The sequence below is a fragment of the Hibiscus syriacus genome, unplaced genomic scaffold (genome assembly GCF_006381635.1).
Source record: "Hibiscus syriacus cultivar Baekdansim isolate YM2019G1 unplaced genomic scaffold, ASM638163v2 tig00110432_pilon, whole genome shotgun sequence".
Classification (NCBI taxonomy): domain Eukaryota; kingdom Viridiplantae; phylum Streptophyta; class Magnoliopsida; order Malvales; family Malvaceae; genus Hibiscus; species Hibiscus syriacus.
In genome coordinates, this window is record NW_024062735.1 from 649,658 (window position 1) to 669,188 (window position 19,531).

The 19,531-nt window shown below is 31.8% G+C and overlaps 2 protein-coding genes across 2 annotated transcripts; both read right to left on the reverse strand.

Moving 5' to 3' along the window:
- Positions 1–858: 858 nt before the first annotated feature.
- Positions 859–7,156, reverse strand: LOC120125529 (protein SCAI homolog). Its single transcript, XM_039143937.1, is given in 13 exon segments — positions 859–1,407; positions 1,753–1,889; positions 1,982–2,164; positions 2,705–2,771; positions 3,306–3,339; positions 3,475–3,666; positions 3,767–3,833; positions 4,386–4,628; positions 4,737–4,785; positions 4,787–4,911; positions 6,479–6,620; positions 6,622–6,722; positions 6,724–7,156. Coding segments are annotated over 13 exon segments (1,869 nt in total). The 5' UTR covers positions 7,054–7,156; the 3' UTR covers positions 859–1,208.
- An 11,377-nt stretch (positions 7,157–18,533) lies between these two features.
- LOC120125530 lies at positions 18,534–19,034 on the reverse strand. Its single transcript, XM_039143938.1, has 2 exons — positions 18,629–19,034; positions 18,534–18,544 (listed from the first exon to the last, which is right to left on the reverse strand). The coding sequence occupies exons 1-2, from the start codon at positions 19,032–19,034 to the stop codon at positions 18,534–18,536; spliced, it is 417 nt and encodes a 138-aa protein (XP_038999869.1).
- Between the last annotated feature and the right edge of the window lie 497 nt (positions 19,035–19,531).

The following is a 19,531-nucleotide window of genomic DNA, read 5'->3' on the forward strand; positions in this document are numbered from 1 at the left end:
CAATGTCGATGGTGGTATTGTGCTGGGCTGTGGTTCTATGGAATGGCAGTGCAGCACACGCAGATGGAGGTTGCTACACGTGGCATCCATTCAAGTATTAAGATCCAGACACTCATTCGTTGATTACCAAGTGGCTCACGTTTTAATGAAAAAACTTAAAGATTAAGTCTGCATCGGATGGTTGGGATAAGTGGGGCCACTGCATTTCTATAATTGTTCAGATTTTTTGTCAAAAAATAAAAATAAAAAGTTGTTCAGATTCGAGTCTGATAGATACGAAAATCTGATGATTAATTTAAATTTGATAAATTAGAGAAATAATACTCTTGAAAAAATAAGGAAAATAAATATTCTGAGTGAGGAAAATTTTAGTAAAATATTATATCATTATTAATAAATATATTAATTTTTGAGATTAAAATATAAAAATAAAAGTATAGAAACTAAAATGATTTTTTTAATTTCTCTCTTTAAATGAAATGATGATATTTAAGAATTAATAATGCTGATGTTTAAACTATAATTATATTATACTATATCATATCATTATTTTATCTAATATTTAAAGATAAAATAATATATTTATAATAATAATTTAATTGATATATTTATAATTTTTTAAGAAAATAATCTATTTATTTTCGAACTCGTTATTAACATTGGATGTAGTTTATATGATAAAGGGGAAAAAAGAGTGCCATTACACGTATTGAAACGCCGCCTATTATTACCAATATTCAGTTTATTACATTCTAGTTCTTCATAAACTCCTACTTTAAAGAAAACATGTAATCAAAGGAAATGTAATAAAAAAAATCCGACCAGCCTACCCGATTTATCTTTATAAAGCAGCAAAAGGAAAAACGAATATAACACAAATCAGAAAAGGCTCTATCTAACATGCACCACAGCAAATATCATATACATCAATGCATTCCTGAAGACTTAAGCCAGCTATGTATGTTCATGCATACCTGCAAGGTGTGTAGGCAATTAAAGAAGCCGAAGCAACCATGCTCCATCAAATTCCTCCATAATGCGCTGTTTAAGCCTCACTTAGCAATCGTGTACCTTTTGAGTACCTATAATGGCCAACTGATGATGAAACTACAGGATCTACTGTACCATAATATATATATATATATATATATATATTCAATGAAGCTTCCTATCAGAAAGGCACAATTTATATTACAGTCCTAACCAACTTATGGTCCTATTTTCGTGTCTTCGAAGTGAAAGCAGTCGGCAACTTTCAGGTGAGTTGCAAGCTGCCTGACAGACGACTGCACAGCATCAGCCTTTGGTGACAAAGATGTCAGAAGTTGTGGTAGGCAAACAGGAAGATATTGATCACTCTCTTCCGGAGGGCAGAAGGCATAGAGAACGGCTCGACAGAATATGAATCTGAAGAAATTTTGCAACATACAATCATTTCACTAGTTCATCGAAGCATCCATAATTGTAAAACAGATGCAAACATGATGAACACGCAATACATTCTATTAATGCTTAGCTGCATTTCCCCACCTCCTCCACTTGATTATAATGAATAACGTGTAACAGCAGCCCAAACCAGAGCCGACAAGTGCAATGGGGTCAAATAAAAGAACATGCGAAATGGCTTTCATTATTCTCCATATATCATGAAGTAAATTTTTATCCAGGTATACTTCCAGTCAACCAAGCAAAATTTATCTTAGCTGTATACAAAGACAAAAGCTACCAAGATAAAGATGAAAGATTAAATACCTAACAATAAACCGCCTTAAGAAAGGATCGGATAAAACTTGCGCCCAAACTAGATCCAGGCTAGGAGATTTGCAGAGAATCATTTCCCACTTGGAAAAAGCAGTAAATAATATGTTTTCAGCAGTATTTAAAACTTCCTAATAGTAGAAAAACCAAAGCAGGTGAAAGTAAGACCAACTGGCATAGATGCACCATTAAAAAGGTCAAATATATATTGAAAGTAACTCACTATAGTACTATAGGACAAGGTGAAGCCAACCATTTGGCAGAATGCTTGTAGAGGGGCAGTCAAGAAAAAGGTAAACTGTCTTCCATTCTGAGTAATATCGGCATGAGATGGGTCCTTAAACATTGCTCTCAACGGCGAAAGCAGTAGGGCAGCTTTCTCTCCTCTTTCTGCACCATGTAAGACCTGAAATTCGTATTAATTTATCCTATAAGCAACCCCATAGATGAATAAGAATTCAGATGAAAGCACTAGACGAGATGCTGTAAAGTCAACCATCACAAATACTGCAAGCAAGCAGTTAACTACAAGTTAACGGACCCCACATTCTCTTCCAAAAATAAAAGAACCTAACAGCTGATACCCAATTTTAAACAAACATGTTACAAGCAGTTCAAATCTCAGAGGAGGGTGTCATAAATTTTAATTGATTGATTACTTACTTTTTATTTTTCATCTCAGCTTGATATTGAAGGAACATTTTAGATATAGGTTAATTTCTTGGTAAAGATTCATGAAATCTTGGAATCAACAGCAGAACAGAATGAAGCCTACCCATTGACATTACAAACAAATGGTAAAATTCATCTCTTCTGATTAATTTCAATCTATTATTTTTATCTTCAGAAGGCATTGCAATAAAAAAGGACTTTATTTGCACATTGCAGCCACAACAATCTAACACATAATCAAACATTAACCTAGGGGTTTAATATCTTCTCAAACCTTCAAATTGTGTTTTAACTGCCTTCTTTTTTTATTATAATTAAAACTAATTCCATTTTTAAGTTGACTACCCATCATTTTGATATGCAAAATGCATTGGAATGAAATTAACTTAATTTGCAAGTTACAGTAAGAGCAATCAATGTCCCATTTATCATAGCAGCCTAGAGTTATTATATGTCCTCTTGAATGTCACATTGCTTTTTGAAACTTATTAATCCAAAAAGGCTACCAAATGATACCATGTCACCTTTTTGCATGAGGCAAAACAAAACTGGCACAAACCCCTTTGTTCTTCATCGAGTCTAGAGCTTTCTAGATTTGATTCTTCAACAAGAGCAACGTTCATCAACCTGCCACCGCTTCCCTATCAATTGGTATCAGATTTGGGCCGATTCTTGGAAAGAAGCAAGCAATCTTGCTTGTTCTTGCACACAAAACCGTCAAGGTATCTCAACGGAGCTAGTCCAGAAAAGATTCATCGTTTCAGGTTCTTTTTATTTAATTTTAATTTAGATTCAAATTCTTCTTGTTAGTTTGCTATTTTTTAAAAAAAAAACAAAAAAACAAAAACAAAAAAACAAAAACAAAACAAAAAAGCCAAAATTTCAAAAAAAAATAGAGGTTACTTGAACCTGAAAATTCCAGAAAACCATACTGAGCATTAATCAGAACATGCTAAATAATATATAGTAGCTTCAATCCACAAAACCCTCAAGAGTAAAAGCTAAAGAAAACATTTTGTATTAAATATGACTATAGGCACCTACCACCATTTCCTTTAGGACCTAAGCACAGATGATCATCGTAATGGTCACTAGACTCTTCCTTGCCATTAGTGTGGGGTTCAGGTGCAGAAAAATTATGTTCTAGGGAATTGTGAGAAACAAGTTTGTTTTGGGTTGTTCGCTTAGATCCTCCTGAAGTTTCTACCGGAGAAGAATTGATATGACTAGGCTTCCCTGCATATTCATCACAGTGTCAACAGCTTAGAAAAACACATTCAAATTATTTCGATCTTTTTCTCAGATGGCAACGATGAGGAAGCAAAAGCAAAAGTACCTGAGGCTGATAGATAAACTAGTATAATGCTCTCTGGAGGGAGCTCCTCACAAATTGTAGCCATAACCTGCCCAAACTCATCCGTGATGATTATATCCACATATAAGCCTATGCAAAATACATAAAAGGAAAAAAGAACAGATACACTATTTTAGCAGGCTAGTAGCAATGATTAAATAACAGATCCATCTAATTTGAGTAAAGTTTTCACTGAAATACAAATAGTTAGTTATTGGTTTATGTAGATATTATGCCACTACCGTACAATCTAACGTTATCTATATCCATTATCCAACAGAATGATATGATTAAAATAAAGCTTTCACACAGACAACAATTTTCGTATACCATGACAACCGAAGCTCCTAAGAGTAAATCAACATTACGTATCAAGTTCCTAAGGAACGTGAATACATTAATATTCTCTTTTGGTCCCGTCCTTTCAAAGAAAAGGAAATACGATATTCATTAAACGATTTTTCAATAATAGCCTAAAAACTCAATCAGATAAACCAAATTAAGCAATCTAAAACAAAGGAAAAACAGAGGTCTAGTTGTCTCCTAGCAATGGAAAATTTTAACAGAAGCAAGTTCAATTAACAGGCTTTATGGAACTCACTGCTACAAAATGTGTTACAGAGGGTCGATACAAAATAGCCTTCCTAGGATTTGGAGGTAAGGTTTGATCAGTCATTTCCGCAGCCAAGTTCATATCTATCAGTCCAGAAGTTCCAGAATAATCAATTGCAACAGCATTCTCCTTTGGTTCAGCCAGATGCTTTTGGTAACTTGATCCGCTGGGCTCCCACTCTAAACATTGCATCATTCTATATGCATCCAGAGTAAGTTCAGCAAATTTGACCTAAACATGACAATAAGATAAGGGATTATGACAATCACAATTTGTAAGTTACATCTGACTTTGAACAATCTTGAAACCAATGATCAAACCAACAAAAATAGATTTCACCTCATTCCAGTGATAACTCATCAGGATTGCATCTCGAAACTTTAGAATTTGGATGACAGTCAAACATGGCACGGTACCTAAATGGCCTAACAGTTGGAATTGTGAAATTTGTATCCGCATTCATAAAGAGAACAATTTCTTGCACTACTAGTTTCCACTCTTTAAAGTTTGTTTCCTGGGGAAAAAATCATATGCCTTCTATCAGTTGCTTCTAACATTTCCCACACAATAACAATCCAATGGAACATATGAAATAAATTTTCAGTAGAATTTCTATGAAAAATGAAAACTGAAGAGATCTGAGTCTCCAACAAATCCTAAGGTTTCAGTCTTCTTTTGATAAGCTAAACTATCCATAACAATAGGTCGTAATAAATTGGCATCAGCACCAACGACCCTCATCAACGACAGAACAATAGTCAGCAGAGCGGGCAGCAGAAATATGCAAGGAGCTCAAGCATATGCAAACAAAAATATAAAAATTAATTGATCGTACATTGCAGCATGTTAATGAAATTATAGTTGAAACCAAAACCTAAGTGTTCAAACGAATGCGTTAAAGAACGGATAAAATGATTGATGGTAAAAAGGTTACTAAATCTATGTTAGATACAAAGGTAGACCCCATAACTGAAGAAAACCAAACCATTGAAACCTCTACCGATCTCTCTACATTATCATTTGCATCAAAAAATCCAAAAAATCATTTCGACAGAAACTATGGTAGTCACAACGAACTTCACTTCCTTGTTTGACCCCTTCAAAACTTGTATCCTACAATCTATCATTTTCTTTAAACCTGATCCGAAAACCTTCAAATCTAAGAAGTTTAACGAGTCTAATCTTGATGATCACATAGGAAAGAGATTTGGAAATGATGGAGACTCAATTGTTAGTTCTTTTATTAAAGAAAGTGCATTTTTTTTAACTAAAGACATAGATTTGCTAACAGAGAAAGCATTTGTTTGTTATTTTTGAAAACTATTAATGTTGGTTAGAAGCTTGAAGAGGCTTACTCAATGGCGTTGATAAATGGTAATAAAGTTTTAGAAGTCCATGAACCGTATCCATTCAACTGTTAATAATAGAAAGGAGTAACTGAGGTAGTTGTTGATTTATTTCACTCAATTTATTTCCTTAAAATGAAGTAAAATGAGGGGAAGTATGGAATAATAAACTCTAAGCGTAATTTCTATAAAAATTCCTAAAAAGAACGGAATACGAATCCTAAGGTTTCAATATTAAGTATAATTTACAATAGATGGCAACACCATAACAAAAGAATATCCATAAAAAATTTTCAACATATGATTACTTTGTATAAAGGCAGGAAATAATGTAATCAAATTCATCAATTCAAACAATTATACTCTGATAATTCTTCACTTCAAATACTTCGATTACCTAATCTATAAGAACGAATTACTTATTTTTCTTCAAATGATGAAACCGCAAAAGATACTAAACTATATACTAGGAAAAATGAGGTAAAAAAGAAGAGAAAATTGATAATTAAACCAAATAAAAATTGCAGATCCATTAACTTGATTAAAATTAAGATTTCTTAATGGAAATTCCAGTTGTGGTCTTCAGTTAAATCACGTAAATGTTATTTTCATTTTTATTTAAAGAAAGGATTCATTTTGAAGTATGACAATCATAATGGTAATCAATACAAAATAAATGAAGAAAAAATTAAGCTCAAAATTCCATAATTAATAAAAAAGTGTATATATATTTACCCGGAAATTAGCGTTGCAGTCGTCCACAAGAGCTCTGAGCTTTTCAACAACAACCTTCACCATCTCGGTCCGGTTCAAAATCAGCAAAACGAGCAAAAACCGGGCGTAAAATCTCAACTCCTTAAACCGGACTCCGATATCATTCACACCCTTCAAAATACCTCCTCTTCAGAATCGCTTCATAGAAAATGTAAGCTTCGACCAGAAACCTAGCCTCGCTCGTCCTCGTGTACTGTCCGAAATGCTTGCAGCTGGCCAATCCGACCGGCAATCTCGCCAATCTCCCACCTGTTCAGACCGGCTTTGACAAGCTCCGTTCGGTTGTCTTGCTGGTACTTCCATAATGTCATGTAAGCTTTGAATACTTTCTGCAAATAATGTTGTCCTTGTGCCCGTCCGTATGACGGGAAGTCACGGACTCGCGCGAATTTACGGTCCGCGCTCTCCACAAGAGCTCGGAAGGTCTTGGGAACGACGTCGTCCTCTTCCACCATGAAAAGAACAGTGGGGAAAAAACTAGAAATTTCAATTAAAAAATGGAGGTGGATGACTTGGCGGTATTTTACGATGGACATCAATAAATGTTCCGGCGAGGTTTAAAGAGACAGAAAACGAGAGTGAGAAGACTTTTCTGAGGTGAGCTGTGGTTTTATGGTGTCAGCGTAACATTCTCTTTTTCTTCCTTTTTTCAGGGTGGTTTTTGTCTTTTTGAGGTTTCACAAATTCAGTGTATTATGTGCTTTTGATTTTTTCTAGGGTAAACTACTATTTTGGTCTCTCAACTTCTAAGGAATTCAGATTTTAGTCATTCAATTTTGGGTTCATATAAAAAAAATATGCAAACTATACCATTTTTCTTAAAGTGGTACCCAAACTATTTTTCGGTCGATCCATATGTCTAACGTTACAAACGTTATCACTTTAGGTGTATCGACTGTAATGGAGGTTAATTTTTTCGTTAAATGACATGTGTCACGCTAAAGTAATTTATAAAATTTATTAAAAAAAACATAAAAAAATTATTATACATACAATTAAAAATTCCTAATTTCTCTAAAATTACAAAAAAAAAAACTAAATCCCTAAATATCCTTAAAACCAACACTAACCTTACACACTCCATTGCCAGCCACGGTCGCCATTGCCCCCACCACCCTTGGCATTTCCCTTGTCAATCTTCGTCTCCTTTGTCATCGCGAGTGTCATCGGGTTGCTTAGGAGTCGCAAATTTTGAAAGTTTGGTTGGTCAGGTCACCATTTTATTCGTCGGTTGTTTGTCGAATTTATGGGTTCTAGGTATTTGTGATTGGTTGCTCATTGGTGGAGGTTTTAGTGGAGGTCCAGTCGATGGCAACGACAGCACACAACGACGGTGGGCATGAATATAAGGATTGGAATGAGAGTTTTCAAAGTTTTCAGGATTTTTTAAAAGATTTTTGAAAATTTTGGATTTTTAAAATATAATTTTGTTTTTTATTTTAAATATATTTTTAAAATTATATAAATGAGACATATGTCACTTAACAAAATATTTTAACAAATGTCACGGTCGAGACACCTAAAGTGGTAATGTTTGTAACGTTAGGCATCTTGATTGACAAAAAAAGTAGACACCACTTCAAAAAAAAAAAAAAAGAGGGTATAATTTGAATTTTATATTATCATTATCAAGACTTAAATTTTTAAAACTATTATCATATATGTCATTTTCCTTGAAAAATAATTATAATACAAATCATCATATTATTAAAAAAAATATTTGACTTTGACAAAGATCAAACCAAGAACATTAGAGAAGAATATGACTTTTGTTCTATTAATGTTGTAATTAGGTATTTGATTGAAAATATTTAGAGGAGAGATTTGTTGGTTATATATGAAAGTAAAAACATTTCAAAGGATTATTACTCCCAAGATAGTAGGTTTATGGAATAAGTACAAATATAAATCATTTAGAAGAATCAACACTATTCTAGTGATTCTCATTATTAAAAAGTAAAAACTACTAAAATACTATGAGAATAATTTTTCAATCAAAACAATATGTTCAAAATAAGGTTATATTAGCAAGACAATGAGTCACTGTATTAACTCACTGAATCAGGAAAAAAAATAGATATGTTCAAATAAAATAAGCAGCTTTCAATTGCAAAGTGACAACAAAATCATCATTGAAAGAAAAAAAAAGGTTATAAAATCAATAGCAAAACATGTGTGGGATAACATAAAAAAAAAATCACTGTTTAAAAATTAGATTATTTATTAAATAAGGAAAAACAAAATTTTTTAAATCATAAGTATACAAAATAGATATATAAAATAGAAATCGGAATCATCTATCAGCGCCAACAAGATTGATATGAACAGCGGGTTAATTTGAAAAATTAATAATAAAAAAACCAACGAGTCAAATAATGGAAAAGTAATATATATATATATATATATATATGTCAAAACGGTATTTCTCTTAAGAGAGTGAGATTTTGAAAACTACATTATTTTTAATTATCTCTCTCTAGATTGATTTTTAATTAAAAAATGATGTGATTTTAGAAAACCTCTTTCGTTTCGAAAAATTTGTGATTCCTTTTTATAATAAAACGTACAGTTCGAGAAGTCGCCACCAATCCTTAATTAGGGTGTGATTGGACACCCAAAAAATATATTTGTCATTTTAATAAAATATTAATTTTAATTAAAAAGACAAACTTGGGGTATGCGTTATCAAAATTTTAGTTCAGGAGTCGATTACGTGTGGAGATGGATTAGCACCCCCACAACGTCCTAAATCGGTACTTAGTTGATTAAGTAAAGTCTTTGCAATAAAATTTATGAACTCGTCTTTAATTTGATTTATGATCCCAAAACAACAAACATGTGAATTTATAATATTCAAAAGCATCGAAATAGATTTAACCGAAATTATCAAACCTTTAAAAAAGATAAAGAATATTCAATTATTTAAAAATATCGAGACAAGATATTAGATAAGTTCTAACTACCTTTTCTCGAAAAATTTAAATAACAAAATATTTCTTTTTCTTTCGTTTTCAAATTTTAAAGTGATTAATCAATTTTTTGGTGTCACTAATGAGATACACTTTTAATTTAAAATCGTCAAAAGCGGATATCTAATCAGTTAAGACAACCCACCTAAAACAATTTTAAATTAAAATAGTATTACCCTTAATCCAATTATGTAATAATAAGCCGAGTTCTTCACGTGAGGCTAACATGCGTATAAAAAAAATTACACCTAAATCTATGCGTATGAATAACATGCTTGAAATAATATATACATGAAGGAACAAATAACTTACATATAAAACAATTTTAATTCTATGCAATTAATACAAATATATATACGGTATAAACATATATATATATACACACACTATGCAATTAATGATATATATCATAATGAAGTAAATATTCACGTAAATATAGAGAACAATTTTTTAATGGACATATATTAAAGGAAATGAGTGTAAATGTTAACAGTATTCTAAAATGGATGGAAATTGAGCCGATTTTTTAATTACATATTTAATGTAAACCTACAAAAAAAACATGTTTACGTGTTTGGTATATATATTTATATATTACCATAATTAGAATAATGCATCTATGTACATGTCACAGCCTATCATAATACAAGATCCAATTATGGGATATACTTAACATATATATATACCACGTAAAGTACACGAAGTCATATATGAACACATTTAATATTATGCATATTATAATTAAACAAATATATAACTAATTAAAGAGAGCAATTAATTAACGAGGAACTAAATTGAAATCAACAGAATAATTCAAGGACTTAATTTTAATAAAATGAAACAACTCAGCATGGTGACCAAATTGACATAAATCAAAATTAAGTATAAATAAATTAAAAATATGGAAGGGACCAGAACGTGAAAAACACCTAAATTGAAAGGACTAAAACGCATTTTCACCTAATGTTCTAAGAACAAATAAAAAAATGGAAAATATATACAATTAGGACAAAACAAAACATAAATAACATAAAAGGTAAAAAATCAGTGACTAATGTGTAAATAAGAGGCAAATGTATAGTAACCTTAAAGCAAGTAATCCTAATAACCTAATATAAAACCCTATTTTAGACTAATCCTAATCTAATTTTAAACTAGCTTTCAGCCGCACCTCCCTTTTCTCTCCACTCATCTTCTCCATTCGAGAGCTTTGAAGCTTTCTAATCTCGCCCTCTCGTCTCCCTTTCTCGTTCGACGAAACCCATGGTCGAGAACCACAGAACCTAAAAATTCCATGAACACGCCGCCTCTCTCAACCTTCCTCCTCTCTACTCTTCTTCGTTTCACCCCAAACGAAATAAAACGGCCACCGTGGCCCTCTACTGCTCAAGCCCCCCTGAGGCCCTGACGATGGAAAGAACTCTACCAACGAAGAAGAAAAGGTAAATTTCTTATATGATTTTTTCCTTCCTATGGACATGGTTTCAATTGCTAAAAACTCCTAAATGTCTTACATGGGTTCCATTTACTTCTCTGACCACCGCCGCGGTGGGTACCGGCGACGAAGGACTCGAACCGACAAGGTAAACGCTTCAGTCTCTTCTATTCTCTAAACTTTGTTTCCAAACAAAAACGCACACACACCACACTAAAAAAATAAGAAAATGCATGAAAAATACTTTAAATTGCTATTGCTTTCAAAGAAAAGAGAGAATGATCCCTCGTTACAAACTGTTTTTCTGAGTTTCAGAATACCCTTCGAAGGCCTAAGGTTCACTCGATTCTGGAGAAGAAAACCACGAGCTGCTCTTCACGATGTATGGTTTCCTCGAGGCCCCTGTCCCTCTCGATTCTTTAATTTTTTCCTTTAGTGATGGGATATCGTTTTCAATCTCTTGAATTGCATTGCTGGTCTCTTCTTTTTTTTCTTGTTAAAAAACCGAACCCCCTCTTTCCTTTCTTTTTCAAAAATCGAGAGCCCCCTCTTATTCGAATCTGCCCCCAATTGTTCTCTCCATTTTCTTCACCAAATCCCTTGACTTATGGTTGGATTAGGTATATAAGATGGTGGAAATCCCGGATTTTAAGGGATTAAGTTGCTTCCTTTTCGACTTTGGTTGTGATTTTGGTTGACTGTAGATGATTTGTGCAGAATTGACTTCGATGGTAGAGGCTCAGGATGGCTTGTCAACGACTTACACGTGCGGAGGGGCTGGGAAGCTGATTCTGGTCTTCGGGTTGATTTTCTGGGCTCCGGGATTTGTTGCAATCTGAGGTTGTAAATTGGGCCTGCAAATGTAAATTAATAAATAATAATAATAATATAATTAATATTTATAATATTTTTTTAAACTCGGTAAAAAACGGGTGTCTACAATATATATATATATATATTAAAAAATAAATAAATGAAGAAAGAGGGTAAGATTAAGGATGTAAATGAACAAAATTATTTGTGAACCTTTCGTTTAACGTTTGTTTATTAAGTTAAATAAATTAATATGAATAAATTTTTTATGTTTATTTAATAAATAAATGAATACGAACATATGCATGTTCATTTTGTTTCGTTTATGTTTAGAAACAAGTTCATCTATTAATTCGTTTGATATTAGTGAAAATATAGACTAAATTTAATACATGGTGAACTTGAAGCCTAATGAGCTTAAGAATTAGAGGTGTAATTTCATCATTTTTCTTAAAATATAAATGAACAGGTTCGTAAACTCTAAACAAACATGTTGATAAACATATAAACGAACATGATCAAGAATATTAACGAATATATTCATGACGTTAAATGAACCAAACACAAACACCTTTAATTACAAACAAACGAACCCAAACATGATATTAACAATTTAAACGAACATGAACCAAACATGGATATGAACACCTTCAAAAATAAACCAATGAACACGAACACAATTTTATTCGTTAAAACTCAATTCATCCACATCGTAAACATCAAAATCAGCTTTTAAATGAGAAAATAAAAGTTTTTATTTTCAATGTTTAAAAAAAACAATATTTAAGATGGTGTTTATATTATAATTTGAAAATTGAGCATAATCATGGATTCAATCATCCATTTTAGTGGAGAAGTCCCCCACTTCTCTTCCACTTCCCAAATCAAATATATTTTCAATTTTTTAAAATATTTAAGATAGTTATTCGCATTATTTGTTTAATCATGGGAGTTAATAGCACTTTTATTGACCTTATAATAGTTCTGTCATAACCATTTTTTTGTAAAACAATTAAATATTATTTTAAAAACGATTATGACTTTAATTTGAAAAAAATTGGTGATTATGGATTAATTAAAATTAAATTGAAAATGAGTCGCTATCGACCTTTAGGTTAGGTAGGTCGAATACCTAAAAACTTCTTTTAAAAACAATTTTAAGAAAAATCATTTTTTAAGACAAAAATGATCTGCGTTTACCAAAGATTTGATTAAAACGGGTTCGGGAGTCGGTTACATGTGGGGAAGGTTTAGCACCCCCACAACGTCCAAAATTGGTACTGTATCGCTTACACTTTGTCATAGATGGTGGAAATTACAAATCGAATATAAAGTTTAAAATATGATCCGTTTATTAAAATGTACTTAATTTACTTCGAGTTAATTAATTTAGAGAAAATTCTTTAACTTGAAAAGAAATCTCGAAATTAGCAATCCTCCGTCGGGAAAGCTATTTCGACTATTTCTTATCCGTAAAGAATATTCCCACTTCGATAAAAAATCGAATATAAATCGAATGTCGATAATTTGCAAACAACCAAGTAAAAATGATACATAAAAACACATTGAATCATAAAAGATTTATTTATTAAAATAAACTAGATTTATTTCAAATCTCATCTCGTTCGAACGTCGTATCGGATTGTACCACTTCGATCAAGTGATACTTTCCATGCACGTTCTACAAATTTGTGTTCTTGAAAACATTCGAACAATATTTCAATAAAGAAATGCAATATAAATAACTATAAATAGAAATATGCAAAATACAATATTTACAACAAATATAGTCAAATATATTTTTTATATATGATACAAATACATAACATAAAAACATGTACATACATAAAGAATTAAAATAAAAGAAAATTAATATTACAAACCAAACTATAATGACCAAAAATAAAGTACTTGAAATTTCAAAGACCAAAATAGCAAACACATAAACTCAAAGAACCAAAATAGTACAAACATGAATTTTAAAGGGCTAAAGTCGAAGAAACACAAGTTAAGGACCAAACTGAAATTACACAGAAACATGAAGGATCAAAAATATTTAAACCAAATGCCAAAACAGTGACTAAAACAAAAGATGCACCAATCTGAAGGCCAAATTCGAACATCAGCCAAAATCACACAACACATGTAATAAGTGACTAAAATAAAATTATTATAAATATCATAGCCTAAATTAAAACTAATGAAATTGAAATAAATAACCAAATATGGACTGAAATGAAACAAATCTAAACTCTAAGGCGTAAAATCAAATAATTACACAAACCATGCAAATGAGGACTAAAACAATTTCACAGAAATACGGAGGATCAAAAAGTAATTAAACAAAATGTCGGACAGTGACCAAAATAGAACATTTGCAAATACGATGGCTAAATTCAAACACCCACAAAATATCATAACACAAGAAATTAGGACTAAAATGAAACTATTACAAACATTGTGGCCAGAGTTAAACATTAACAAATTATAATATAACACATAGTAACAGGACTAAAATAGAAATACAGAAACATAAGTGCTCAAAATATAACAAAGCAAACTTTCAGTATATGATTGAAATAAATAAATTACAACTGCGAGGGACCTAAGGTGCTATTTACCCTTTACACCTGAAAACACGGAAGCCCTGACCCCTCTAAACGGCGTCGTTCGGCGTGTGGGTTATATACCCATTTAAGGGTTGAGAAACCCTATTCCCTCATTTGTTTCCTGAGCCCCCAAAAAAAAGAAAGGAGAGAGTTCTGAACTCTCTCCCCGAACCCACCAAACAGCCGCCGCTCCACGGCGTTTCCAGCGGCAGTCGGCTCTTAAAACAAACACCCACAAACCCCAATTTTCTCTCTTCCTTCTTTCTCTTTTGAAAACCTAAAGCTCTTCCCCTTTCCACAACCAACTTGAACCCGAATCCCCCAAAGGTGGGAATTTACCTTCGAAGACGGAGCCAAGTTCCTCCGATGAAGCAACAGTGACCCGTTCTTGGTAAGTTTTGGCTCTCCCTCTTTTCTATTTCTTTTTTCTTTTCCAGCTCCGAATGTCCCCCTTTTTCTGGAAATCTCCGAATGGCCTCCTTGTTCCCTCTATCTTCTGTTTTTATTTTGATGCATGATTGATGACTGTTGATGATAGCTTTTGATGATATTTCACTTGCCTCGGGATAGTGTTTGATTTTGCAAGATTTTTTTATGGGGTTTCTTTGATTTTCTCAACTGATGTAATGATTTGTGATAGGAAACCGGTCACTGTAGATGGATGTTCGGTCACTATTCATGCAGGAGAACAGTCGGCGGCGACGGGATATCTCAGCTTGGTGGCTCGGTGATTGGCTCACGGCTGGGAAGCTGAGGAGTTGAAGTCTGGCTCGAGCGTCGGCTTGTGCTAGCAGCGGCGGTGGCAGCTCGATTACATTAGGGTTTGAAACCCTAATTTGAACCGGGTCGGGTCTTGATGCAGTCGGGTCGGTTCTTGGGTCAGCAGTTGGGTCTTGCATCTGTGTTGGGTTGGCTTGTCACTTGGCCTGCAAAATGTTGTAGTTGGGCTTGAGGATTGGCCTGATTGTTTGTAATTTAGGGTTCCAGCAGGCCTACAAATATGTAACAAAATAATAAATAAAATATAATGGATAAAATATAAAATAAACAAAACAAAATAAAATAAAATAAAAGACCCAGACAAAAACGGGTGTCTACAAGTTCCATATTCTATTTTGCAAATTTCATTTAAATTACTGTCTTAAGTACCACAATCAATTAACTTTATAATATATTAACAATATCTAATTAATATTAAAATTTAATACTGATCTCGAACAACCTTAACCATTTCTCGTATTTATATATAATACCAGTCTACAGCTAAGCGGTTCCTTGTTGACTATGAAGTTTTTTTCTTTCTGGGTTGTAATAAATTTGTCCATTTTCCCCTAGTGTTTATTATTTATTATTTTAAATTGTGGAGGGCAAAGGCAGGAGTATGATTCTGGCCAAAAACTACATCTGGTTGATTTCTTTATGTTGGAAGACCAATAATATTTATATATTTTTCCAGAATATTATTAAAATTAATTAATATACTATTATATTAAAGACACTTATTCCTTGCATTACAGAGAATGACAAATTTTCACAAATAAATTTCGAATGCATCTAGGACATTTGACAGATGATTAAGATAGTTTGTGGAGAAAAAAATAGTGTAAAATATATAAATAATCATTAAATTATAATAAAATATTTTTATCACTTAAATCTTAAAAGTTACAAAATAATCATTAAAGTATTTAAAAACTAAAAAATAAGATCTAAAATTTATCAAACTATTATAAAATGAACATTAAACTTATTATTCTAAGATAAAATGATCTATAAATTTATTAAAATTTATCACTATTTTATAACGTGTAATGATAAAATTATAAGTTTTGAAATTTTAATAACGAAAGCAATTATTTTAATATAATTTAATGATCATTTATGTACTTACTAAAAATTATATTGTCAATGTATCAAATAATAATTATTATATATTGCTTTTAAGACTCGTGAATGCATTTTAAATCCGTTGGTATAGTTTTTCATTCCACATACGTGTATAGGATAAGTGTCTTTATATTAAATATAATCATCCATGTGATTGTTTAGGGATAAGATCATATTATGTTATGTTAACTTTTTAAGTTTTACATAAATTTAGGATCGTTTGATGAGTGAAAATAGATTAATGAAATTAACAATATGAAATGAGAAGATATTGAATGAAAAAGAATAACAAGTTAATTTCATTAATCTATTTTCATTCATCCAACAGTTCTAAATAAATTGTCACCGATGATTTTTCTTTTGACGATTCATTAGTTCATTTCTTTCCTTACATAAATTCACCAATTATTCATGCTGATTTAATCTACACTAATTTGATTTTTAGTAATCTCTATTTTAGATATTTATTTTATAGATCTATGATTTACTCTTATTTTGTTTAATAAATATTTTATTTTTTCTTATAAAAATTATAAATATTTTTATCTTTATCTCATATAAATTTGATCTTGTCGTTATAAATTTTTTGTTTATTTTCTTCTAACGTTGATTTTACGGTAGATGTATGTTTAGTTCTTTTCCAACACATGTATTTTTTATGGTTTTAGTGAAATGTTAATAACATGACTCGTTATTTTGTTAGGATAATTAATTTTATCTCAAGCAGGCTACTTTAATTGAAAAATTATTCATCATAATATTTTGTTTGTTATTATTAATGATAGTTGATTGTCAATATTGATTCTTCGCAAGGATTTAGGTCTGTGCGTATAGTATAACATTTTAGACACAATCCAAACATTATGATCGAATCTCAAAGATCATATTGATTATTAAAGTGAATCAAATTTTAAATTTTTATTTATATAATAAAATTATCAAGAAATTTATAATTCAATGATTCATTCATATTAATTATTAGATTTAGGCGAGTTAACATACACAAAATTACCTTCAAATGTTTTATTTTAACTAAATTATTTTACTTATGGAAGCTTAGGAAGAATATATTTTACTCGCTGGTAAAATTAGGTGTCAACTATCGAAGCAATGATAACGATAACTTTATTTTTAAACGGTTTTAAGTCGAGTATAGAAATAATTTGCTTAAGAGGGAAGCCTTAATTCATTTAGTATATAGTTAGGTTCCATAATCGATTGTTTGATTATATATATATTTTTAAATAAGACAATGTTTATTTATTATGGATTAGTATTGTATCTCCCACTTTTACCCGGGATAATTGCTATTGATTCTTGAAATAAATTGACATCCTTTTCATAACTCCACATCATGATTTCTAAATTATTAAGTCAATGTCCATTTATTATGATTGATAACGAATCTTCCGCTTTTTCTTGGGGGTGGTATTTATTAGTTTTGGTAAATCGACATCTTTTTCTTATAATATGCATACATAGTGGATTTTAAATTAAATAAAAATTATAACTTAAAATTTCCAACTTTAAAATATAGGGTAATCGATCAAGTATTAATTTTGGATGTTGTGGGGTGCTAATTCTTACCCACGCGTAATTGGCTCTCGAACCGGGTTTTTGATTTCACAGGCCAAAACATGGTATTTTTTTTATAAAGCAAAATTGTTTTATTAAATTTATCTAATTTTAAGCGTTTCAATCTTACTTTAAAAATTATTGTTGGCGACTTTCATCTTTTCATTAAATCCTTTTTATTTTCTAAAAACGTCAAATCGATCTTCTCACCGAAAATCACTTACGACACCCATGCTGTTAGCAATCCGCTTATTATTGGGTCAAATTTCTCTGATTTTTTCTCAGAGGCTATATGTTATTTGATTATCCTATGTTAATCGTGATGTCTGACTGGATATTTGCTTCATCAGGTTGCCCAAGAAACACCCAATCAGATGTCCAAGCGTGATCCTTTGAAAACATAGATGGATGTTATTGATAATATGTTAGACCAAGTAAATTTATATTAGCTCATTGAATTGTTTCGTTCCTTTTTGGAGGATGATTATGCTGTATTTTTGGACTCGGCACACTCAACAGTTGAAAATTTCAAACAAATACAAAGACGAGGTAGTCGGCGATTGAACAAACGGCGGTCTTCATCATGCGTGCACAATTATAAATAAAATAGAAATTAGTTTTAATTGCCTTCTTTTCTTTGCTCTTAATTACTGGAAAATATTTTAACGACTATAAACTAATCGTGTGTCGTGAAGAATCCAAACCCATATTTTTGTTGATTAAACAAATTATTCAAACCCTGTTCATTACAACATAATCAACAAAGAAAAAAAACCGAACTCATGAACAATTTACTAATATTGTTTCAATCATATTCTCATACTGGTCGACTGCATCACAACATCCATCTTCTTCCCTTTCAAACGAAGCAACTTGGACCAAAACCCTTTCCTTTCCTTGTTCTTCCAATTCTGAACATCCTCATCATCGACCTTTCTAGCAACAAAAGCAGTCGATCTACTCTTCTTCAAGCCATAATTATCACCAACCTTCCCCATGAAAGACGACGATCTGGCGACTCCCATCACTTCAGAACCGTTCCTCCGATGCGAAATACGAAGTCGGGCTGGTGATACAGAGTTGGAAGCATAATAAGGAGCGAGTCTTGAAGCTTCGTTGAGCGAAGTGGAACAAAGACTAGATAACCTTTCTCTTAGACATGATGGGCAAACCCCTTGATTTTGGTGCTGAGATGGGTGGATCTTGCATTCTGATTTTGAGAGCCCCATTCTCACAATTGTTCTTTTTCTTTCATGCTTTTGCCTTCATTTCTGTTATGTAATAATATATAAGCCAGACAACTTGGGAGAAAACAAAACTCTAAATGAAGGTTCCTCGTACGCATCAAACAACTTCCACGTTACTGGTGAGTGCGATAGCGTGTATCAATGTCGAGCTCATCGCCGTTGGATCATAGTAGAGGCTGAAGAAAATGTCGAGAACAGTCGGTTAGTTTAGCTTTGTTTTTTTTTCCCCACGTGTAATGCTGACCAAAATGCTTTGAAACTTTGAAGTTTGAAAATGGGGACCCATCTATCTCGGCTGATTACGTGAGACTGGGAAACACTTATTTCAGATCGAGAATTTTCTAAAGAGCTGTCATAACATGCCATATCAACACGTGTAAAGTTAATTATGAGTGAATAAAATTAAACTCGATTTAAAAAAAAATGAAATTTTCCATTACATTTAATGTTAAAATTTTGATTTATCTTAATTTTATAAA

Excerpts from the sequence above, each read along its gene's own strand:
- LOC120125530 (XM_039143938.1), bottom strand. The coding sequence starts at position 19,034 with ATGGGGCTCTCAAAATCAGAATGCAAGATCCACCCATCTCAGCACCAA.